Source organism: Rhipicephalus microplus, chromosome 1 (assembly GCF_043290135.1).
Source record: "Rhipicephalus microplus isolate Deutch F79 chromosome 1, USDA_Rmic, whole genome shotgun sequence".
NCBI classification, from domain to species: domain Eukaryota; kingdom Metazoa; phylum Arthropoda; class Arachnida; order Ixodida; family Ixodidae; genus Rhipicephalus; species Rhipicephalus microplus.
In genome coordinates, this window is record NC_134700.1 from 271,017,992 (window position 1) to 271,043,793 (window position 25,802).

General features: G+C 45.8%; 1 protein-coding gene across 1 annotated transcript in view; it reads left to right on the forward strand.

The window, feature by feature from the left end:
- The window catches only part of LOC142767283 (corticotropin-releasing factor receptor 1-like), a 252,161-nt gene that overhangs the window by 213,040 nt on the left and 13,319 nt on the right, over window positions 1–25,802 (forward strand). The window contains exons 8-10 of the mRNA XM_075868675.1: window positions 2,899–2,984; window positions 9,920–10,055; window positions 22,341–22,382. Of these exons, the coding sequence (XP_075724790.1) occupies window positions 2,899–2,984; window positions 9,920–10,055; window positions 22,341–22,382 (264 nt within the window). The remainder of the gene's footprint in view (window positions 1–2,898; window positions 2,985–9,919; window positions 10,056–22,340; window positions 22,383–25,802) is intronic.

A 25,802-nucleotide genomic window follows, 5' to 3' on the forward strand; every position in this document is an offset into this window, starting at 1 on the left:
CTGCAGTTGATCACAAAAATTTTAAGCTGCACAGTCAAGGTGCATCGCAAAGACACCATTGGTTCTGCATGCCTGTCTAACATGCGAGTTTTTTATAAACCATGCGTGCCCGTTCACAACAGCATGTCAACTAATATATCATTGCAATTTGGTTTGTGAATACAATGAAAATAACTTCTGCTTGAAAATGCAGTGAAAGTAACTGTGATGCCTTATCAAACGCTCGCGTCACGTATACTTCCTTCACAATGCAACATGAAATGTTGCAGCAATAATGTAAGGACTCGCTCTCTGGATTTCGTGCCGACCGGTTGTGCCCCCGCGATCTCCGACGGCAGCGCAGCTCTGGCCGACTAAGCTCGCCCTACGTCCTCTCCTGACGCCGACAAGAGCTCTCGCCGAGTGGTGCCCCGTCCTCGGACTCCTGCGACCGTGTCCATCTTTCCTATCTCCTCTCTACTTCTGTCGTTTTGTGTCGTTTGCTGTCCCTGCGCCTCGCTCTCTCCTTCCTCTTTCTCTGTGTATTTACATTTTAATTTTATCTTTTTAATCCCTCCTTAACCCCCACCCCTCGTGAGCTACTGTTGAGGTGTCCTCCCCCTGAGTTACGGGGCTCACTTTTCACTTCTTTTGATTTAAAATCGCTCACACTCACAATAATGCTTCGTACAAGCACCCATTTCCAGCGGGCGTCAGAACATGTGATTATCATAAAGACTTCGTGGTTTAAAGCCTGTCACCCGCTATGCAAAAGGCACACACGCTATTCCGCCTATTCTCTTAAGGTCACGTAGTGGGTGCAAGTTCGAAAAGGTTTCATGCACTAAGCGTTTTAAGCACGCATTATGAATAGGACATCGCTGTCGCGCACAACTCTTAAAGGCGGGGCTTTAAGGTCCTCCAATTTTTACAGCGGCCTCATTGACGTGCTCCGTATATGTATTATATATCCAATACGCGGTGTGGTTCAACATAAAAACGAACACAATGAATATAAGAATTAGACTTTCCGCGTAAGCCGATGTAGGAAGCGGAGTGAACAAACTACCTCCTGGCTTTACAACCGGGAAGAACGAATTCTCACGCCAATATACGTATTGCCTGGATGGCACGAAAACAGTGCGAGTTCCTGTCAAGTCTTTTGTAGGTTTATTGAACAGATTTCTCGAAACGCTACACAGATGCTGATTATTCGCTCCCAACCAATGACGCTCACGCCAACGCCGAAATTTCTGAGAAACAAACTTTTCAATGCTATCACGTTGAACGCTACAGACGGCCACGCGCACTCCTTAGCTTAAATTTTTTTAGGTTTCATTTGTTGTGTATTACACGAAAGCCCATCATTACGCGTTCATGCAGTTCAAATTCATGCGAGGTTCACAATGCCTGTCTCAGTGTTAAACACAGGCTTTTTGACATGTTCGATAAAAATGGTATTGCAGATTCCGTCGTCCACAGTGAAAGTATGTAAGCATCAGCAAAGAAAATACTCGGCCCACGTGCAAACAGAGCCCCAAGCTCAGTGCCCGAGTTCAGAATGCCTTCAACGTATTCCGGCTTGTCAGCTCCTTCCCACCACTTCCGTGCAGCTGACGTCATTCGTCAAAACTCGCCCCTACTGACGGAGCTCTTTCACGCGTTTTATTTGCAACGCAGTAAATTGGTGCGATCCCACTGTGGAGAAAATAAGAGCTTCAAAAGGGCACTTTCAGCCGGTTCGAGCTGCAGAAGTTTGAAAAATACTACAATTATGTTTTGTTTTTCTTTGCACACATTGGGCTCTATGCCGGATCCACCAAGAGGGTATAGTTTCGCAAGCGCGTGCTTTTTTAATAGTATAAGAATCAAACTGATCACAGACACAAAACGAAATAAGCACGCACAAGACATTTTAAAGTGGAAGTCATGGCACTCTACGGGATATAGAAATATCCTGATGATAATTACTTTTAAGATAAAAATTATTGAGTAGACAATGCTCACATTGCATAGTTCATGACTATGACTTCTTTTTTTTTCTGTTCTACAGGGAATTTTTTTTTGTCTGGCCATGGCAGATCAAGGAAAAAAAAGAAAGTCGCATGACGGGCTTCATGCGGGAGACGTGCACAACTTCAGTATACTTGGGGTAACGGTGGTCTGCTAGGGCTATATATGGCGTCTCGCGATAACTGGTGGGTGAAGTCTCTTCGAGAACAGTGTACGGCCCGATAAACCGTAGCTGAAATTTGTCGCACAAACTAGGTGCGCGAATAGGCGTCAAGAGAAGCACTTTGTCGCCAGGTCGAAAAGACACAGCACGATGGGATTCATCGTAAACTAGCTTTCTCTTTTGCTACCTGGCTTCAGTATTCATTCGAGCACGTAGGCGACACTGGGTGAGTCGTGAAACGTATCACTCGGAAGCGGATGTATATGAATTCGCATTGCAAGTAAAAAAAAACGTACAGAAAGAAAGTATAGGGCAGCGTCCGAAAACTATATAGGTAAAACGGTGAGTAGCCTACTGTCGCCTGAATGGCCGTATCATAGGCAAAAGTAACGATTGGTTGAATCGCGCCCCAGTTCTTGTGGTCTGGTTGAATACAGGCGGTGATCATGTAGGCAAGGGGGCGGTAAAACCGCTCAGTCAGGCTGTCAGTCTGTACATGATAACTAGAGCTGGTCATGTGAGTTGTGCCGGAGGCGCGAAAAAGTTCATTCAATAGTTGTGAGTGGAAAGTTTTTCCATGGTTGCTGAACAAAACACGCGGAGCACCATGGCCTAGTATACTGGCTTGACGAATGAAATCTGCGAGTTCAGAAGTTGAACCAGTAGTGACAGATGCCGTCTCAGCGATATATCTATCGGTGCTATTAAAGCCGGAATCGCTGCATTTTTCTCATCTTTTGCAGGTGAACACAGTGTTCCTGGTAAACATCATCCGCATTCTGCTCACCAAGCTCCAGTCAAACACCTCCATCGAGACCATGCAACTCAGGTGAGTGTTTCGTTTCTTGCCTAAGCGAGCCATTCGAATAGGACCCTGCACTGCACCGACCACAACGCAGAACCAACTGCTTCTGTTTACCATTCTTTCGTAGTCGACGCAGGAACCATTCCACAACACAATGTAAAAAGGAAAAGCACCTGCGCCTAATATCGTAACGGGAAGATCATGTTTACTAGTAAGAGACAGAATAAACTCAGTGACTGGCAGTGTGGCACCGCGCTCGTGTGTTATAGTCCGGTCGGCAGGAACGTGTGAAATAGTAGCGCAGAGTAAAATGGAGTAAAAATGGAGAGAACCCAGCAGTAAACAATGGAGAGAACCCAGCTGTGTCGTGTTGAGAGCAATTGTAGGCGAATGTAACAAACGGTAACGTATAATGTCCCAGTCACAGTGGTCAGCGGAGAAATTTTGAGAGCATTCCGGTAAGAGTGTGGTTGAGGCGCTCCGTTAGACCATTCGTTTGAGGACAGTAAGCAATAGAAAACTTGTGTTTAGTGGCGCAGAAGCGGAGCATGTCATTGTATAGAAAGTAGCTCGCTCGGTTGGTAAGGAGCTGCCGAAGAGCGCCGTGGTGTAGGATGATGTTGTCCAGAAGAAAGTCGGCAACATCAGTGGTACGACTGGTTGGTAAGGCCCATGCGAATATGCGTGCAGCTGAAAAAAGAATTCGTTGCTATTAAAGTCAAGTCATGTAAGTATAGTGCGATCTAAGGCTATCTTTTGAAATGTTATGCTGACACTCGTTAAATATGCCATGTAATATCAATAGCAGTCCAGGTGCGAGATCATACATTGGCTGTTTGATGAAAAGATTGGTTGAGGGATAGATTAATTCAAGGATTTATTTTAACGCGTTAACGTATAGGCCACAATCGGGCAAATAGGTCTTCCCAGTGAAAGCGGTGGTAACCCAAGGCAAAATTCAGGAAGCTTTGCATTTCTAATAACTCCAACATTTTCCTCAATGGTCAAATGTTTACACCATCTGTATTATCTGAACTTTGTTCATTACAGCTTGAGTGTTCTAACAATTTCATTAAAACAGGCCCCAGAGGTTCTTATCGTGTGTATTATCCAATCCCTTCCGCTTTTGTTTTATTTTATGCCATCCTTCTTTTGTGTGCGCGATTCATTCTAATCTAAACGCTGAATTTCAAAAAACAAGAACTTGATTCATTTTTTAACATGATGCACTGTGACGACCGCTCAGCAATACTCATCAGGAACGTTAGAGCTAAAGCTACACTCCTCCTGGTACAAATGCAAAAAAAAAGTCTGATTTCGTGAATGTGAACCCCTGGCTAATCTAAAGTCATTCTGGGCGTCTTTGAGCTGCGTCAGTGACACAGAAACCTATTTACACATATGGTGCAATGGTACTCGCTTATTATACTGTCCCTGCATATGCTATACAGGGACACTATCAAACTGTACAAACTATATATGCTATGCTGGATATGTTATGTATATACAGTTCAGCTGATGAGTTTGCATTTACGTTTATGCAGCGTATCGAAGCGCATCGATTCCGGGCTTCGGGGAAATGCCAGTCACACTGATGAAAAAAATGCCCCCACTTCCCCGAAGGAAATTGTGCGGAAATGCGAATGCATTTCTTGCGCCGAGAGAGGGTATACTATTACCGTCAGATGTTCGCCTTCACGGATTTCTGCCAGCGCCTTGAGGGGCGCCCAGCCAGCGAATGGTTGAGAGTGAAGAGCGAGCAGACGAGAGAGTGAGGTTCCAGCGTTCTCGGCTCGTTGGGGTTTCACAGCGGCGTCTCGAGGACACATTTTCTGACGTTATTGAGAGGCGCCCAGCCAGCGAACGGGAAAGTGGGACACAGGTAGGAAAGAGAGCGAACGGCGAGAGAAGCAGCGGTGAAGCACAGCGCCTACCCTCTCATACTCTCTCTCGCACCACATGTTCCGGTTGCTAGGGGCGAGGATAAGCACGTGCGCCCGCAGCTGTTGCAATGGGAGAGGGAGTGAGAGCGGAGATATAACACCCGCCGGTGCACGGACCCTACTGCAGACAACGCTGGATGCCTGACATAGCCCGACTAAGAAATGCATTTGCATTTAAAATTGCTTTCTCATGCGTGTCCGCAAGCTGGATCAAAGTGCAGCTGCGCGTGAGACATACTGAAGCTCAACGTCGGAGGCTTGCCGACAGGAGGCCATAGTTCGGGAGCGCAAAGCGGAAACACATCGCCCCTGAGGCAACTCGTCTTACTTTGTCAAGTATTCCAGTTCAAAAGAGTAGTTAGCTGGGCCTTCTCGTACGGAACCATGGTATTAAGCCGCGCGAAAAACTAGACACACGCAGGAAGGTATTCCAGTTCATTGGTATAGAATTCATTGCTTCACCATGCCGGTGACACATCGTATTTTTCAAACAATAGCTTGCATGAAGCTTCGTAGAGCTTTCATGATTAGTTTTATACAAGAATGTTCGTGACAGACCCGCTAGGCCTCGATTCTTCGCGCCAATGACTTGCAGCGTAGAACGCGATCGAAAGTGAAACTGGAGGACTCACGTAAGTACAAATGAAGAAACAAGAGACAGCGTCACTTCCGCACGTGTGCTCTATTCGCCACTCTTGCAACAAAACATGCGGGTGATTAACGACGTATACGATGAGCTGCCACTTGAAGGGGCCCATAAAAACAATACGTAAGAATGCAATGTGCCTGTGAGAACCACACAGCACAAGCTGTGTGCTTCTAGTTGATAGTTTCCATGATCTAAATAATGCGTGCTTAAGAATCAGTACAGAATAACTGAAACAAAAAAGAGAGCGCGATCAAGTCTACTCCTGTCACAGACACCTGTTTCCAGCCGAACGTCTGGAAAACATCCCATTAGCAGATCTCTAGCAGCGTTTCTCCGAGTTGCAGCTTTTATACGTAGTAAGGAAGCCCTTCACTTGCACAGCAAGACTGTGGTGGCGACGTGCTCGAGTGAATAAGTGGGAGCTTTGTATGTTTAGATGTTTACCCTTATGTTTACGCATTCAAGTATATACGCACCGAGTTTTCAAGTGAGCTCATTGGACGAGCATTGGAACGACAGAATGTATTACTTGTTGCAATTCAGGGCAAAGCATTAGGCTTTTAACTTTGTATGAAGATCTCACTAGATTGGTTCCTGTATTGACGGCTTTTAGTGGAGTAGGGGATAATGGGAAGATTAAAGTTAGGAAAGTCTATAGTTAGATCAAGACCTGTAAAACCACGCTCTTTCAAAATGTGGTTAGTTATCTGCAACTTCAGACTACAATACTATATGTCACTAGTATGCGGGTATGTGTTTCAGGTGATTGGTACCCAGTATCTACCCAGGGACTACAAGAACACACGTGGGCAATTTTGCTGAGTGATGAAATTTTTCAGGGGCGAGCTCCTTATGGCATAGCTTGTGCATCCCCGAAGTGCGTAACCTGCGGCCCATACCCACATACCAGTGGCACATACCCGCCCTCAAGCACATATCTGCATGCATGTCCACATGCTACGAAAAACGTTTCACAGTGTCGTTATCACGCTCTCGGTGTTAAAGCGCTGACAGCAGAAATGTGCTGTTAAAGCGCTGACAGCAGAAATACTCTCGCTTAGTCCTTGTATCGTGCGCTGGATTGCGGTACTTGTATATGATGCATATATATTAGAAAGAAGCGAGATGGCGGTACTTGAAGTGTCCACTAGATGGATGAACAGATATACAGACAGACAGATATACAGATGCACGGGCGCAAGGACGAACGCACGGACGGAAGCTTGGATGGATTGATGGATGGTTTGCCCCACTCATCATCATTAATTCCGTGGTTATGCTGTAATTGTTTTTAAAAAGTCATAACCATTAAGGTTTATTAGTCTGCAATATGAAGCACTTCTATTTAGGCATCTGTGAGCCTTATAACGTGAGTCGTCTGTCTTGTTCATTTTTCACAATTAAAAATTTTATTGAAGTATGGCTTGTGCGAACACTCCTAACTGTAAGTGTCGCTCCCTGAAAAAAAAATTATTGTAGGGACAAAAAAAAGTATTCGTCAGTGCACTGAACTAAAACAAATTAGATCTGATGTATAATGAAGGCATGGTAATTAAATAACCAATTAAGTATGCACTCGCACTCGGGGCACATTCGTATACCAGGCATTCAATTCCAAATCCATTTTTTTTTTCGTAGAAGCTTCATTGCCTTCTCAGACTTCTGCAGACAGGATCCTATCTCAGCCCGGCTTCATTGCATAAATTTTATCCCGACATTTATCCCGATAACTCCTGCAAGCACTGCAACAAATTCGCCAGCCTAGACCCTATTCTCGGGCGTTTGCCCTCGTTACGAGGCACGGTCCAGACCAATGAAGGCGATTGGCTATCCGCTATCAAAAGCCCCGTGTTGGGGATCCACTGTGGGCTGTGCAGAGGGCCCACGATGCGGTGGTCAGACTTGGCCTGACTTTCCCAACGTGTGAATGGCTCGCTGGGCTTTGAGTCATGTACCTCTGGACTTACAATAGTTTCTCATTCATCCATCCATAGCAGCTTCGTGAATTATGATCGCTCACTCATAGTTAGCATTTGGCTTCTGCCGTTGTTGCAGTGATGTGTTATTTTTCGTTGTATTTAATTATTAGTAAACTTTCCTCGGATGTATGCACTTATGGTAAGAGTGCGAGCGGTATCACTTTTCGAAATGTCATATGAGCATCACTAGGTTAATTACCTACTTCGGTTTTTTTCCCACTCACCTTTTTTACTAACCACGACATTGTAATCTGTTTCTCAGACGATGTTTTGCACCTTGCTCTCGCTATTTCAGACTGTGTTGTTTCTGACAATATAACCCCTCGCTTGAAAGCAGCAGCCATAACTTTATTTTCAATGCGGCAAAGTTACCGAGACAAAAATATTAGGTAGAGCTGTTTGATTCGTACGTATGGGGCTAATAAACTAATTGCGGAAGGGAAGGTGACTTGCGTTGAAACCTCCTCAAAACTGTGGAAGGATGGGGGGAGGAGACACTGGCATACACACAGTACTCATTCAATGAGTGAATTTTGTTGCCTCCTTAATTCTTGTTCACCCGTATGCGCTTCACTACAACGAGTCTGTATACGGCCAGCAGGAAACGAAGTGTTGCATCGCGTGTATACGAAGAAACTTCACCGAAACCGCCATACTAGCATACGATACCTCGAAGGTTGTTCACGCTTGCACCAGTGTCCCTTCAAGTTTTGACAGCATATAGAGCTATAGACTATCATACTCGTTGCAACATGAATCACAACCCGGTAAAATATTTTCGGTGTCTGTATTATCCTTAAGCTAACTACACCAAACGAAAAGTTTTGAAACGAGCATCACCTAATTGTACGAGTGCTCAGGTTGTGAATTTTGTATGGGTTTCTCTTTCACTCTCTCTTTCCTTTCTTTTTTTCTTTTTGCGTAGGTAGGAGCATAACACAAGCAAGCTTTCAAACAACATGACAGCAACCAGTGTAAGCATTTCACGTAGCTTGTTCGAGAAGGAGGAGAAAGGAATGGCAGAAGCTTGTGGAGGAGGTAAATTTTGGGGGGTATATGAGAGGCCTATACACTACATATCAGAGGCTTAAAGCAAGAGAATTAATCAAAAGTGCAAACGTTAACACTGGTGGGCCGAAGCTATTAGGTACTAATTGCTGCTGCCATCGATTCATTCCTATATACAATTTCGCACGTGTCTGCAACATCTGTTTTCAAACTGATGCTTACTATTATGTTTCTCTTGTTTTATTCTTTTATTTGTTCGGGTTTTTTTGTTTTTGGGTTCAGTACTACTATCTTGTTGATGGTAATGCTGTCTCTAATGCAGCCTATACATTCCTGTCTTTTTTTTCATATATATGAACAAACAAAATACCTTTCGCTTCTCGTGGTTTTCACATTCATGCAGATCAGCTGAACAACGTTGAGATACCTTTTCCCGCACATTATTTTGTTTTGTATGGCGTGAAAAAAAATGTCTGTCATCCTAACTTCTACCGAGACGTAGGTGTAGCGGCAAGCGTTTCTTTCGCATCAATGTAGATATATTTCTTTGCAGCGTGGGTATCGAATCACACGATTATTTTACGGAGTCCAGAGAAATCGGAGTTGAGATTTTGCTGCATTGATGTGGTCTTAAAGATATTGACTGGGGCAGCATCAGTTTCCAGTTCTCTGTAGCGATTTACAGCAGAAGCGTCGTTTATCCTGAAATTTGTTGAGTGTCGTCTTCGCCGACCACTGAGGCAAATTCATGCGATGCCAGACCATAAGTTCTTGCAGAGTTTTATTTTCAAAAGCTCGTTGTCTGAACTATAGAGAACATCACCAAGGCATCGTGTTTGTGTGCTGTACTGCCGGACGTAGAACAGAAGATATGCGACCGCTCCTTCATCACCGCAGTGTGCTAAGGCAGTGGTGTCACCCACACCTATGCGCAGTGCATATGCAGGGGTAAACTCGGCGACCAACCATCACATATACAGAACGGTAGCGTAAACGAGGTGGTGTCTTGGTGTATGTCGGAGGCTGAACGTTGGATCAAAGGAAATGAAAGCGTTAATGCGTGAAATATGGCTTGTTTCAGATTGATGCGGTGGATTGGAAAGCAATCATGTCGACTATGTCATCTTCCAGAAATAACGTTGCACAATATGGCTGACTTTACGTCAAACGACTCTAATTAGAACGCTGTTGTGTTTCCGTCTGTGACTGACTTTCCTTTCATATCCTCTTATTTGACATTCATTTCTCTCTACTCTAATGCTAATCTCCTATTTCCCCACCCCAGTGCAACATAGCGGGTAATAGCATTTGGTTAACCAGCCTGTCTTCATCTATGCGCAGGCTGTGAGTAGATTGTTAGTGCATCCGCTTATACTGCAGGAAGGTGTCCAAGGCTACAGCCCTGCTGTTCCCTCTCTTGGGCATCACGCACCTTTTCTTCTGCATCAACCCTCGGGATGATGCCCATTTTGAAAGCGCCTACGTCATCTGCAACGCCCTGCTCCAATCGTCCCAGGTAACATTCTTCGCCCTCATTCATTCACTCCCCACTCACTCTCGGTCGATTCTTTCTCGATTATACGGCGATGCAACTTGGTTAGTTGTCAAGGTCGAGGATGTTCGCCAGACAGTTGCGTGCGAATACTGTATATGTCCTGACTATTGAGAGCTTCACTTTCGTTTCTCAAGACTACTTTAACTTCACCTCATTTCTTCGTAACAATCGCTGCTATTAGCACTCCTACCAAATGCGATGACGACACGGGGGGAGTTTTCTCATAGCATTTTGAAATTAACGTGAACCATTTGTTTTTGGGCCCATATTCACCTTAAATTTAGCAAGATAATGCGATGGTGAGCTGCGGAGCTATTTAGCTTAATTACGTTGCGTGCCATGCATACGTGTCATGTTTGCTTAGAAGCGTACTTACGCGAAAACTGCACGAGAAATGAAGTTATCACCAGAAACTCTGAGCCATGCGTTAAGTTAATAAAGAGAAAATTTAAACAAGAACGCTCTTTAAAGGGAAACGTCCGATTACATAACATGCCCGTGTCGAATCACTTTATCATAAAGTTTTACTTCTGGCTTTCCTGCATGACCTCTTAGATGTCCTAATCTTGCGCTAAAGGATTACCAATTGTTACGGTACCCGTTTTTCTTTAGCGCGACCTAAAGCTTACTGTTCAGTGCACGTCTAATCACCAAATGTTAACGCGAAAAACGCCATTAGGCATTTAAAATGAAAAATGTTCGACCTGCAGTGACCACGAAGTCGTACACGCGCTGCAAGCAGTGCGATGTGAATGCAATAATGACTTGTGTTTGTGCTCGCGCATGCGCCGTGGCAGGACGTGCTTCCTTATTTGCCACAAGGGCCGCACGAGGGCAGTTTCTTATTTACTTATATCTTTTATTCGGTTTTCGGACACAAAGACTGTCTGGAATGCTCAGTGCAAGCTGCGCCTCGTTGTTCTAGAAGGTTCACGATTATAGGAGATAGTCTGTTAAGATCACGCCCACTTCGCGGACATTACATATTATTTTGGAACCTACGCTGCTACTAGCGATAACGCTATAATGTTCGACGCCACGCGTACAAATGCCGACGCGCTTCACCGATTGTCAATTGATCGACGGCCGACGCTCTGCTCGCCGCTATCAGTGACCGTTTCTTGCTGTAATCTGACTTTCTTTTTACGTGACCCGAAGTTCAGCCCAAATAAGCACTTTAATATTCGACTTGTAGTCTGCTCCCCTTGTCCACGTCACGATCCCGTGGCAATATAAATCATACTTGAAATGCGATGATTAAAACTGCCTAATTCATTATCTTTTCATTTACACCAGGGTCTAATCACACGTTTTGACCTGCAGTTGTGATTCCCTTCAACAACCTCATATGTCTATAGATCCCAAGAGATGGAAAAGGTGCAATAGGGGAGACGGAAATTAAAGGGGGCCAATAGGGTTAAGTAGTCTGAAGGTACAACATAATAGCAACGAGCAAAAGAGCGGGTTGATAGGCTGAACAGGGAAGAGGTCTTTGCCTGCTGTGGGCGTAGTCAGGAGGAGGAAGATGATGACGATGATGATGATGACGATGATGATGATCATACGCCTAGCACAGTAAGTTAAGCGAGGTCTAGATGCGCCGCATTAACACCGTTTTAACTGCATTGACTTCAGCTACACGCATGGCACGTGAATCCTTCCTTCAGAAGTAATCAAATGACATTCCACACTCCTGGTGCTCTTTTTAGCCCCTGCAGAAGGTAATTGCACGCACGCACGTTACACACATACACACGCTCAAAAGCCATCTGGATGGCTGAAAGCTCGCCACGCGAATATTCGAAGGAAGCTTTAGAAAACGTGACGAAGCATGGAGTCCAGTCGGGTAAACAAGCTTCTTCCGGCCTTTTAGGGCCATCATGCTGGACCCCTGTAAAAGCTGAGCAAACAGCTCGTGAATAGCGTAATTTGTTTCATAGGTGTAGGCATTAGCCGTCGCACAAGGGATATTCACCAGAAAAGCGCATCGTCCCGGCTTCAGATGAATCGGCAAAACGTAGCAGTCTCACCTGAATTACTAAGCAGGCAGTGGCCTTAAAGCTCGATTCCTGCCACCATTAAACCCCAGCTTCATGTCTTTGGGGCACAGAAGTTCCCTCTCTCTTTTTTGTGTGTGTATCTTGGAAACAAAAAAGTGGCGCCGTATCTGCACGTTACACAGCAAATATCGTCTTGCGTGTGGAGAAATAGTCTTGTGTGTGGAGAGATTGAGCAAAACGTTTATTTGATGTTCTGCGCAAGAAAATCGTTGAATAGTATTCTGGAGGCGCTGCGTTAGAGTGCCTCGAGCGTGCAGCGGAGGCGAACGAGCGCATCAAGTCACGTCAGACATGAGACATGAGCGCTATCTGACAGTTATCTTGGAAAACGAAGCGTGCGACTCTAAGACGGGTGCGCCCGTCTCAGAGGTGGTAAGGTGTAGAACACAAGGCGACGGGTAGGTGCCACCACCGTGTCGTCTTAGCAAAGCGTTGGAAACACTTACCTTTTCGTGCAAGCGTTGCCTGGTGAGTGCAACGTGATAAACGCTATGGTCTTTATAATTACTTATGTATGTTTTTTTCTAGTAAGAGGCAGATATACAGAATATTCAAGCATTGTTATGGTGCCTCATATATGCACAATAATTGCTTTTTAATTGACAATCAAACAAGTATGAACGCTGAATCTTGAGCAATATTGGTGGGTTCTGCGGATGGGTTTGACCATTCGGAGTATCGTTTGGCCACTTTGGTACCGTTTAAAGTACCGCTAGAAGCAGACAAACAGACAAACGTACAGACATACAGACCAAAAGCCTTGCGTCGGAGGTCCCCAAGAAAGGCTATCGTCTTTTAAAAAAGAATAAACGTGTGGTTCCAGGCACCTCAAAACAGCTTAGAGAATCCCATTCGACCCTGTATGGTTCCATTAGAGTTGCGCTTCCTTGTTACAGGAAGTTTAGTTCGGACGTGAGAGAGTGGGTACGCATCCAACGCTCCTGCACGCTCGATCCGTCGGGATATGTCAATTAAATTTAAGCTATAAATACCTGAAATTTCGTGCAAAACTTGCGATTCAAAACACCACCAAGCCAGCGCCTAATTCGCAGCACTGTCACAGCGAAAGCTAGAAGAGCGGTCTTTCAGAGCGTTCTTTTAACACTCTTTGGGTAGCTGCTACAAACAAGCACACTTGCTGGGTACCCACTACGCCATTAACCGTGTATTAAGCAGGAATTTACTACGCCATCTTTCGCCATTCTTCGTGGTACCCGCTGCACACTCTCAAGAAACAAGTGCAAAATCGTTGTGCTGTGGCTGACGACGATAAACAACTACGCCAGAAGCTTTTGTAATCACCACAATCCCTCACGGCTGGTATGCGCCACCGCTCATACGTGAACTTTTTTAGAGGGTTGGATCATTCGATGACCCACTCGTTGCGCAATTCGCATTATGTGGCATGTGCATCTGGTTGTTCCTTTGCTGTTTTAAAACGCTTTATTACTCATAATAATGCGATTCTTTTCCCGACGTCAAGTCTGCCTATAGGGTCAATTTGGCTCAGTGGCAACGGGGCTCAGTGGTAGAGTACTGGGCTGGCACGCAGTGGAACCGGGTTCGAATCCCATTGTGTCCTAAGTAATGTTGATTTTCTTGCTTCGTGCGAGTGTGGTTACGGACACCGGCGGCGGCGGACGGCGCGCACGTGACCCGTGTTGTGATCTCATATTTCGCTGTTAAAATGAGAGTGTCATTAATTTTCAAGGACTACAACTGCCATAATGCCAATAATAAGGAAGTGAGTTAGCGAGTTCCTTCTAATTTATTACTTTAATGTCTCTTTTACTCCGGCCAAGTCTTTCTGCTTCCAGGTGGGAAGCAGTTCATGTGCGATAAAGGCAGGAAGTAACCATCATTGCATTTTTATTGTCTAAAAATTGCACGCCCTGCATTCGGATATTTGCTCTTTTAGATGATTTCCCTCTTTCATTTATTGTCAGGCCGAACTAAATATAAGGCGCAATCGCGCTTACAAATTCTTTTTTTCTTGATTTTCTTCACTATGTCACGACCGTGGCATGTTCAGACCACTCGATCCGCAGCACGAGTTGTTTCTCATTAAGTCCCATAAGCGACAGCTCAGACCAGGCATCTGTGGCCACATAATCTGCCCTTCCTCGCCGCACAACACATGTGCAATGTTCCTTTCTGCCACCCTGTTCTGTAATGAAACCGCGAAGGCCCGTAATAATGTGTATCAATTTCCCTTCATTAGGAATCAGCCGGAGCACACCAGATAACATGGGTTACTGAACAAAAGTTTTTAACGTGCGCTAAATACGCATACCACACGAGCTACACACAGACACACACACACACACACACACGCGCGCGAACGAACGAATGAACGAATGAACGCACGCACTATGTCACACAGAACAGAATCGCAGTTTGGGGATGAAAGCCGATTTACACACACACAACACACACACGCGCATGCACACACGTACACACACACACACACACACACACACACACACACAATGTCGCGCACAGAAAAGAATGGCAGTTTTGGGGTGAAAGCCGATTGCCGCCGCTCATGCGGGTCAGATGAAGATGATGTGAAACGGCAACCTCGACTCGGAACGAGATTGGCTCCCGCGGCTGCGGTCACATCTGTTCACATACCCTTTGTTTACCACGCGGGATCTGGATTTGGTGCACATAGATTACGAAGCGAATCGAGAATGCGGGAGACGCATGATGCGGCCGGCTCATCCGCATCAAAGCCGCATGCGATCGCATTCACGTTCGCAGCTGGGGTGCGCATTGCTTATGCAAATAGTCCCGCTGGTTACGAAACGAGATCTGTGTAAAGCTATGCGCCACGTGAGTTCATCGTCCTGAGCACACAATACATGCGACCGTTCGCACGTAAACCCACGCGTTGTCTATACGCGTCGCGTTTCGCTGACGGGTTGAAATTAATTTTTCGGTGGTTTGCGAATGTAGAAACGGTTGATAAATGCATTTATTTTTTCGCATCATTACATACGTGTGGCGTGTCCCCGTGCCGTTAACATACGTACTTGCCGGACTCACAAAATTTATTCTCCTCTTATGAATAATGTTGACCGTAAAGTAATGATGTTTATTAGCCGGGTTACATCTAATGACACGTCACACATCCCAGATGGCTAACGATAGCGTTTTCTGATTCTTTATAGCGTGAAAACTTTCTGCAGATGCAGGCAGAACAGTGTCGATATTGAACAAACACCAATTACGCTCTTGCCAATCGATTTGTCTTCTAGTTTAGATTGACAAACGTTTTAAACTGGTTTGTCGACGTGCTCGCCGAAAACTGTTGACTCACGTAAGACAAATAAGATGACGTGACTCAAGCTCATGAGATTGTCTAGAAACTCGGGCTTGCTGCAGTTAACAAAGTTGCCGCAATATGTTGACAAACTCAACGATCAAACCCTGGTCGCGTAGAGTGCCCGTGAACAGGCCGCCAAGCTCCGCTTGGTGGTCCCTATAAGTGGTAGTATCCGGGTAGCGCGGGATCTCCCTAGCGTCTTTTCTGAACCAAAATAAAGTCATCAAACGTTGACGCCTTCAAAAAAATCCATCTTGCCATCCATCATCTTACACTGACGCCGTTGTATAACCATAGGTGGATTAACTGGCTAATATGTTGTGCGCAAGTGAGCCAGCATTGGCGCACAAGAATCGGCTATTATTGTCACACCTAGCTTACAATCTCAGCACTTGAGAGAGAGAGAGATATATATATATAAAGATGAAAGGAAAGGCAGGAAGGGTAACCAGACGCACATCCAGTTTGCTACTCTGCACTGGGGAAGGGTGAAGGGAAGAAAAGAGTTTGTGGAGAGATGAGAAGGTACACACAATCACGAGCACACTCGGGGGAGCACACACAGTCTACAGGCGGTCGCTCAGGTTTGTTGACATTAAGTAAAGTAGGAGTGCTTTAGTCGCTTTCTGCGCAACTGAGGCAGATGCCCAAGGTCCTAGAATCTTCTGCACACAAAATGGTGTGGAATCAAGTTGATTCAAAACCATCCGGAGCTGGCATCGCTGTGTGTCGTAGCAAGCGCAGCTGCACAGGACGTGTTCAATGGTCTCTTCAGCTCCGCAGTAGTCGCATGCAGAAGTGTCTGCCATACCAATGCGAAAGGAGTACACTTTTGTGAATGCAACACCCAACCAAAGGCGGCATAACAGTGTCGCATCGGAGCGGGAAAGTTGTGGTGGTAGCTTTATCTTAAGCGAAGGATCCAGTTCATAAAATTGACGCCTTTGGAAGCTGGTAGACGACCAGAACGTGCGTGTAAGATCTCGAGCCAGCAGGTAAAGTTGTCTTGCTGCATCATTCTTTGATAGAGGAATCGGGACCACACGGGTTCCTTCATGGGCTGAGCGGGCTGCATCACTTGAAACAGCACTTGAAAACAACAGCAAACACATGTAGGTGCCCAAACTCTCATTAAGTATTAGTCATCAATTAAGGTTCGCTGCTGTACATTTGCAAGACTGTTCTCCTATAGGGCAATCAGTGGCCGTATTTCGCAATGTCACCTCATTTCTTGTGTTGGGGTGTGTGATGGGAAGAAAGGGGTTGTTTGCCATAGACAGGCGCAATGGCATGATCCCAAATATACATAGGGTTAGCCATTAAACGGTAGCAATCATTAAAAGCAAGTGAATATGTATAAAATAATCAAGCAATAGTACGGCCGCTGGTGTTTAGGCACTTCACGCTGAGCACTTGCACAACCGAGCACTTGAGAGAGAGAGAGAGAGATAAAGATGAAAGGAAAGGCAGGAAGGGTAACCAGACGCCCATCCGGTTTGCTACTCTGCACTGGGGAAGGGATGAAGGGAAGAAAAGAGTTTGTGGAGAGATGAGAAGGTACACACAATCACGAGCACACTCGGGGGAGCACACGCAGTCTACAGGCGGTCGCTCAGGTTTGTTGACTTTAAGTAAAGACCTAACGCTTTCGCTACATTGAAGCACATCTTGATAAAGTCTTTCTTTATTGCCAAGAGAATGTTTAGGACTGCATACAACTGCTGCGGAGGTATTGAAGATAGATTGCGGATGACCTTAACGTACTTCATAGCTAGGCTAAAACGTAACAATAACATTATTATTATTATTATTATTATTATTATTATTATTATTATTATTATTATTATTATTATTATTATTATTATTATTATTATTATTATTATTATTATTATTATTATTATTATTATTATTATTATTATTTCGAAAAGCACGAAAACAGGTTGCTTACTTCACTGACAACTTCTAAAACTTGTGATCGTTAACGGTGTATTTATAAGCGCTTACGCTATTGCAGCATCGTTTTATTTGCAGCTGCGTTACCAGAGTTCAGCACGGGTTTGATTATCGCAAGCTCGAACCATTACTAAGAGGACAATAAGATCGAGAAATTGTAGTCAATGTGCGCGCTATTATTATTAAAATTTTCTTAGGCTTTTACCAAACACCACCATATCAATATGAGCCACGCCGTAGAGAATGGCTCCGGTAATTTTGACCCCCTGGTGTTCTTGACCATTCAGCTATTAATCTATAGCTGCGGGTGCCTCTAGCATTCTCTACCCCCTTGAAAATACCACCGCTGCGATCAAACTCGCGTCCTTCGAGTCAGCAGCCAAGCACTGCAGCCACTGGCGTCACCACTGCTGCCGAAAGCGCGTTTTATTGCTAAGGCTTTCAGCACGAAAGTGCTTTATGCCGGGGTTTACCACGGCTCCGATGACGTACTTTCGTCACGGAAGTGGCGTTAAAAATTATATACTAAAAGATTGTACAGCCGTGGCCACGTCTATGTGGATCGCTCGAGAGGCCGGTTTTCGCTCTGCAGGCCGTAACCTTGAGGCAGTTTCGGGCTCTGAAGTGGTGTATCAGGAGCATGCACGGCCCAGTTGTCAGGCTGACCACGTCACAGTCTGATACTGCCCCAAGGTTTCGCCCCGCAGAGCAAAAACCAGCTGTTCGCGTGCTCTACACAGACGTGGCCGCGGCTGTACAAATAAAATCCCGAAGGCAAGCGTCTGCCGCGCGCAATCGGACCAGCAACCTCTCGATTCTCAGCGCGCGGCGCTAACCACTACGCCACAGGGTGGTCGTTGTGTGGGATGCCAACGGCAAGCGATTTATATACGTCCTACACCGTTTGGTTGTCCTCGGAGCTTCGAAGCTTTAGCGCGTTTCGTTATCAGTGGCGAGATGGCGCGACAGGCTCACGTTGGGCGCGCTCTAAAGGTCGTCGCCTCCACGAAGCGCCGCCTCCGCGGAGCGTGTCCTCTCCTGCGTGCATGCTTATCAGACTCGTATTTTGGGAAAGGACGAAGGTCACTTCGCACGCTGCCACGGCCATGTTTACGAAGTGAGCGTGCTGCTGACAAATGACGCAGGAAAAAATGTAAGATTTCTTGGCGCATGTCCTGTGCATACTTGCGCACTCGTTTCGTGCGTCTTTCTGTTTCATCAGCGCGCTTCAAGTGTCGAGCTGTGACAGTTGTTAGCCCGCGCTCGTCCTGTGTACGCTGATTTCGTGCCTGCTTTCTGCTCGAGGTGAGCGCTGCAAGTTTCGATATACTTGCCATTCCTAATGTGACTTCACAAGCTGCAGCTGGAACAATGCACACTACCGTAAAGACACGTTTCACTTTCGTATTATGCCGATTCCTATATATAACGGGATTAGCCGTGGTTTTTTCTTACTTTGTTGTTTTTGATACAGTGAAGTTATTTAGGTTGACCCTGTGCTTTAGGCCTTGTTGACGTGGTCACGCTAAAATAAATATTGGTCACATGATCACAATGGAGAGGGCGTTGATGAAAGAAGCACAGGAAAGGGGGTCACGTGATTAATATTATGTGTGGGCTAAACGGGTGCGGGGAGGGGGGTTCATTTGACGAAGCTTACGTAGAGCTGAATTAAAGTAAGTGCAACGAAAGAGCGATCGAGTTCATCGTGAATGATGAAGGATGGCATGAGCAGCGTGAGGTAAGGCAGACTCAACCAATCAAGATTTAGCTTCTGGTATGGGAGAAGTGCCTTAAACGTATTTGGGACAACATCGAAGAAGATAGTGGAAGGGAATGAAACGTTCAACAGCGTCGATTTCCGGTGGCTTGCACTGCGTGGAACTAGCTAGACTGTGGTGTAGCTGTGGCTATAGGCACCCGGCAATGCAGTTTACGATATCTGATGGTAGCGCTAAAACACACAGCCTAGCGAGTAGGCGCAGCAAAACCAAGTCTTCCAACGGAAAGCCTAGCGAGTAGACGCAACAAAACTAGACTTGGCCACGCATATTATTTTCTTTTTTAGTTGTGAGCAAGGGGTCACAGCTGATTATGTCAGCGCCCAGGAAGCCTTCTTTGAAAACGCGTAAAAAAGGGCATTGACACTTCAGCTTCTCAATGTGTTCAGCGAGAGTTTCATTTTCTTGGTATCCCTGGTGGTTGGTACCAACATGCTGAGGTGGCCCAAAAAGCTTCGTTGTGCCTTCTGGTCCACTGTCAGGTGCCTATAGTCTGTGGTAGCCTTGACAACGATAAATGCTTAAAAGGTAAAACTTGAAAGGCAGTCATCAAATGTATATATGTTGAATTTTGCGATTATTTTTTACATTGTCTGCAGTAGCGTCGCATAGCAACATAAAAAAGCTTTTGGCTGTAGTTCCCGCGGGTAGCGTAGAAACTGTGGCACTGTGGCCACATTGTTACCAAACACCAAGGTATACTCTATTCATGCGTGTTTCAGGGAACTTTCAACAGGCGCCGCTGGCTCGGCTGTTGACGGCTAGGTGGCACGCCACGTTGAGAGTGCCCATTGACGCCGTTATAGCCGTACGCTTTCAAGCGGCACACCGATCTTACTAAGGATCGCTTTATACTTGCAAAGTATCGATTGGGAAGAGAACTTCTCAATGCGTTATCTTGCCTTTACCGCGGAATATACTGCACGTAAGTTTCTTTTCTCTGCCAAATTGATGGATTGCTTCCACGTTGCACGTGATAGCGGGTCGCTATCGCTACTATAGGTATGCGTCATGGAGACGGGAATATTATATATGCCAAAAAAGTATTCTATTGCACGAAGTGCTTTCAAGATCATTTGCGTGGGATGCAATGCCGGAAGTGTCCCTGAAGGCGCCGTTTCATCTTGAAAGGTGACACGAAAGGAAGCCCATTTCTGGAAATAAGTTTAAAGGTATTCAGTGCAGGAAAAAAGGTTAAACGGCACCGCGCTTCAGCAACTCCTTCGGCTCGAATATACTTCAACTCGAAAAGGAACAAAGATAAGACGAGAGCTTTCTCTATGGTTAATAATATTTCCTGTAATCACATGGGTATTTTTTATTTTTATTTTTTTAGCCCAACCTTGTCGATACGATTGCTTCTCAGCGGCCGTTTTCATTATACAATCGCGTCCTTGAAACAACTCAGTCGTTAAAAGCTCTTTTTTTTTTTAGTCCTTCACGAGTATTGGCTGGAGCTCATCTTGTTTACGGGGATGTTCTGTCTCAGCTGTTTTAACGCTCTTATGCAGTGAAGCAGTATCCCCACACTTTTTACGGATTTTTTTCATCGCCATCGTAACAATATTTGTGCGTAACTCGGTGCATGAAAGACAGAGTTGCAATTTCGCTAATACGGATACACGCTATAGTTCACTTTGGTTTGATGTTTCCCGTTAAACAAGCCATGAACAAGAAGTGTGGCACATCTACAAGAACATATATTGCCGCATTGTCAGACACAAAATGAATGAGAAAAAAGAGTGAGGTGGCTGTTTCTATATTCATTTATATTGCCTGCAGTAGGACTACCTCATGTATGATAATGATTGCTTCAAAAAGTTTATCTAGTAATATAAGCTTCCCGAGCACGTTTTCATTCTAACCTAATCTGTGAAACAGCGATTAGCAAGGAGAGATTGACGTTAACTTTATCGGCTACTCGATTTCCCCACAGTGTTCTCTTCAGTTCTCTATACGTTCACCCGTACATGTCCTTAAAAAAAGTGGCTGCTCATTACGTCGTCTTTAGAAATAAACGTGACTGCGCAAAACTTTTTAACAATTGAAAGTACGTGAAAACGCCAGTAGGAAAAAACTAATTTGATGGTCTGGGGCATTAAACGCCATTTTAAGCCTCCTTTAATCGCTTGCAAACTAGGTTTAATGTTATAGAAATATGATTGATATGTGGGGTTTAACGTCCCAAAACCACCATACGATTATGAGAGACGCCGTAGTGGAGGGCTCCGGAAATTTCGACCACCTGGGGTTCTTTAACGTGCGCCCAAATCAGAGCACACGGGCCTACAACATTTCCGCCTCCATCGGAAATGCAGCCGCCGCAGCCGGGATTTGAACCCGCGACCTGCGGGTCAGCAGCCGAGTACCTTAGCCACTAGACCGCCGCGGCGGGGCTAATGTTGTAGAAATAAAAAGCGTGGTGTCCGTTAGATAGTGTATTAGAGGCAACCATTGCAGCAGTTTCCGAGCTGATGAAGCACCATGTTTCGTCTGCCCTTCCATGAAGCTTGCAGCATAATACTAGTTTGGGTATACAGATCAAGGGGGAAAGTAGTCCGTAATTCATTAGTGCCCCATACTAAAACTAACATATTTCTTCAGTTTTTTTCTTTGTTTTCGTATAAATTTGATAACACGTAGGTATGATCTATAGTAAACGTCAGATATAATCATTCAACGGAAGCGTACTTGATACACTTCGTCGGCCTTTATTGTGACTTGCATCGGAGACTCCGGTAATAACTTGAAATTGCGGATTTTTTTAAGGAGCAGTTACATGTGAAATAACCTGTACAGATTAACGATGAGCGTTTCTGCACTGTCATATGAAGTGTGACAAATAATATTAGGGCAACCAATTCGTAACGATGCGTTTTCCGATGGTGATGCCCCTTCGCGCTTTTGTGCTTCGTCAGCGACGGTCGGCACACACTGCCGCCGAGGGTAAGCCGACGTGAGCGCACGGATCACAACTGCATATATAGATCGAGCAAAGAGCTCCGTGGCGCAATATCGTCAGTGTAGGCTATTACCATCCTATAAGCCTCCTTACTTTTACGGAGCGACTAATAACTGACTTACATATCTGAATTTTGCTCTCTCTTCCTTTCTCCTTTCGCAGGGCCTCTCCGTCTCGATCCTCTACTGCTTCGTCAACTCGGAGGTGAGTGAACAGTTTCATACTAGGTCCGTAATCAGAACCATATCGTCTGAAGTCATGACTTTAGGAGCAGCTGTCGTCCGACATAGATGCTGCGTAATTTTAGCGTAATTGCAATATTCTTTTTAAATCACTGAATACGATTATCTCGGCGATTACGACACCTGCATTGCAGAAGCCGCAATTATTTTGCGATATTCCTAGGATATACTTTTGGTAAAAGGGTTCTGATCATGTCATGCGCACGTACTGTTCGTGAAAGAAAAAAAGACTTGAGCACGTGGTCAGCACTATTGGGATAGACCGGGGTTGTCGCGAAGCGGCCACTGTAAGCTAACCCTTGCCACACAATATCTTCAAAGCGTTTAGCATCAGTGTACGTCATGTGCCATGGGAGCCATCTCACAGATAAGCATACCTGTCATGGCGCAGTATCATGGCGCATTATCAATAGCTTCGGCCAGCCAGCCGGCTGGCCGAAGCTTTTGATAACTGGCTCGTGACCTTATGAACGCACAACATGGCTCCAACAAGGTGACTCGGATGGAGTCAAGGTGGTATAATCATGCGGTGATTAATTTAGTTTGTGTGATACTGACGTTGCTGAAACGTTTTAAGATGATAATATTTGGGATTCTACGTCCCAACAACAAGATACGATTATCAGAAAAGTCGTAGTGCAGCACTTTAGAAATTTCGACCAACTGATGTTCTTTAACCTGCACAGACATGGGACAGTAGACAGGTCTCTACCGATTCGCCTCCTCCGAAATGCGACTTCCCCGGTCGAGAACGATCCCGCGACCTTAGGGTTAGTATCCTAGCACCACAAACACAGCTCCACCGCGGCGGGCAACGTTTCGGCTCTGTCGCACGAATGGCTAAGGAACCAGCATGGGGTGAACTGCCGATACCAACGGGACACCACAAAGCTCGCGTCCCGCCACGGTGCACGGTGTTCCAACGCGGCTTTTTTGGTGACGATAGTGCCAGCCATTTTTAACTCCTCGGCACCATGTTTCCCCCTAGTTTTCTTTCTTCTCAACCTCCATTCGCCCGTTCGACAGCTTCCAACCGAACAACTATAGATGCGCGAGAGCACTGGTAAAAAAATTCGCTTACGCTTACCTCGGCGTTCTGGAAGGGTGCTACTTGACAGTGGGCATTCGGAAATTCTGCCAGCTCCGCGGAAGCAACGTGAGTGCCGGTCCAACGATTTGCCGTAATCGCGCACAGATTCTCGACACAGCTGTACCAGAGTAAAGTTTGTCGCCAGCCACGAAAACCACGTGCTTTAGTAGCTTCCACACGAAATCACAAAACAGCGGCACATTAGGTGGTGGTGGTGGTCGAAAGCCATGTGCCGAGAAGGAACACAAACATTCCCCGTATTCTAGAACGTCCCTTCACTGAACGCAAGTCAGTGGGAGCGACGTCTGGAGGCAGAGCAAGCAGCTGCGTATCAGCGATAATCTGCCGCGATTCTTGAGAAGCGCCGCGTCATTTTGAGACGAGCAGAGGCGCAGTGCTCAACTCTGTCAAATGAAGAACTAAATTCGAGTTGCCGACCGTGGTTCGATACGGGGCAACAATCCACCCAAATCAAGAAGCTCCCGCTGCATTATCACCGATGTCGATCTCGCTGGCTTCATTCCACGTCGCAACCCCCGCACCGTATAGATTCTGACGTTCCCCGGTATCGACCCCAAGTGTGAAAAGAAAGGCTTGCGCTGCGTGCACTAACAGCATGTGTCTGAATCTTTGTTACTGCTCAACAAGCTTTTTACTCTTTTTTTTACACCTGCCTCTAGTGTGATGTCTAGGCTCGGACATATCAGCAGAGACGAGGCGGCCCGCCCATTGCTTTGACAGTCATGATCACTTCGCAGTCGACCCAGTGCTTTGTGAATGCTGCTGTGGTAGAGACGTTAGAAACAAGTGGCTCCATTAGTAAAAAAAAATGGCAGCATATCCACGGAGTGAATGATGGAGAGTGGGGCGAAGCATTCGTCCGTCCATTCGTTTTTGCTTCCGTCCGTCTGTGTGACCGTCTATGCGTCCATCCGCTCGTCCGCGCTTGCATCTGTTCGTGCGTCCGTCCCTGCGTTCGTCCATGCATCCGCCCCTGCGTCCGTTCATGCATCCATCCACGCATCTGTCTGTGTGTCCGTTCGTCCATCTATTCAACACTCCAAGTACCACCATCTCGCATCTTTTCATCTTATATTCCCCATATAAAAGCACCACCATCCAGAGGACATTCCAAGGACTAAACGAGAGGTGGCACACGCACACTTTCTTACGGCTTGCGCTTCGGGTCTTCCTTCCCACCTTTAACCACCTCGAGTTCATGGTATATACTAGTTCACTGTATTCAAGGCACTGCGGCCCAACGCTCGCTAAACCTTTCGAAAACCAAGGAGGTTACGCCCAGCGAGTATGACGTAGCAAACTTTTTCAGTCAGATAGTGCTCAATGTGCATGCCAATGGCTGCTAATGGGAAATGAGAAGCGGAGAATTCGGCTTTTACTTTGTTACGGCTTGCGCTTCGTATCTACTTCCCATTTTTAACCACCTCGAGTTCATTCATGGTATATACAAGTTCATTGTATTCATGGCACTGCGGCTCAACGCTCGCTAAACCTTTCTAAAGCTAAGGAGGTTACACTTAAGTGAGTATAACGTAGCAACCCTTTCTTGTCAGATAGGGCTCAATGTACATGCCAACGGCTGCTAATGGTGATCGCAGCCTGCACGTTAACTAAAAGTCGAATGCTCCTGTCTCTCATTTCCCATTAACAGCCATTGACATGTACATTGAGCACTATTTTCTATTCTTCAACAACGCACAGAAGAAGTCTCTCACCGGCACCACCTTGGAGGTCAAAATGCTATACTTGTTACACACTATAACGGCTACGAGGAATGAACGGGTGCCATTATAAAGAGCTTCGCCCCTAAAAGAGAGAGTACAAGGGTCGAAAGTGGTGACAACAGATTGATGGAGACCACAAAGTAACCGAAGAACATGCATGCACTCCCGTTCTTGCGTCTCGTCCGATAAGCGCGGCGCACCGCGTCAAACTCCAGCTGCTACGCTTCTTTACGCCACTGTTCCTCTAGGTCGCCAAATTGAACAGTGCAGACTCTGACCTGCAAAATATATTTTACAGTGCATTTCTTGGGTGCCTGCTCCGGTATTGAGTACCGTCGTGCCTCGACTGATCGAGCTTACCATTAGGGTGTTTTAGAATACCGTTTGCAAGCACGACGGGCGTTGTGGGCGTAGCGGGCGCCATATGAGTTTTAGAATAGCGTTTGCCCTGCTGCAAACCGTAACGCACGATCGCAGCGACACCATAGCCTCAAAACCAGCGCTTGCGGGCCACATGCCGGCCGCGATCGCCGCACGCAATTTCGGA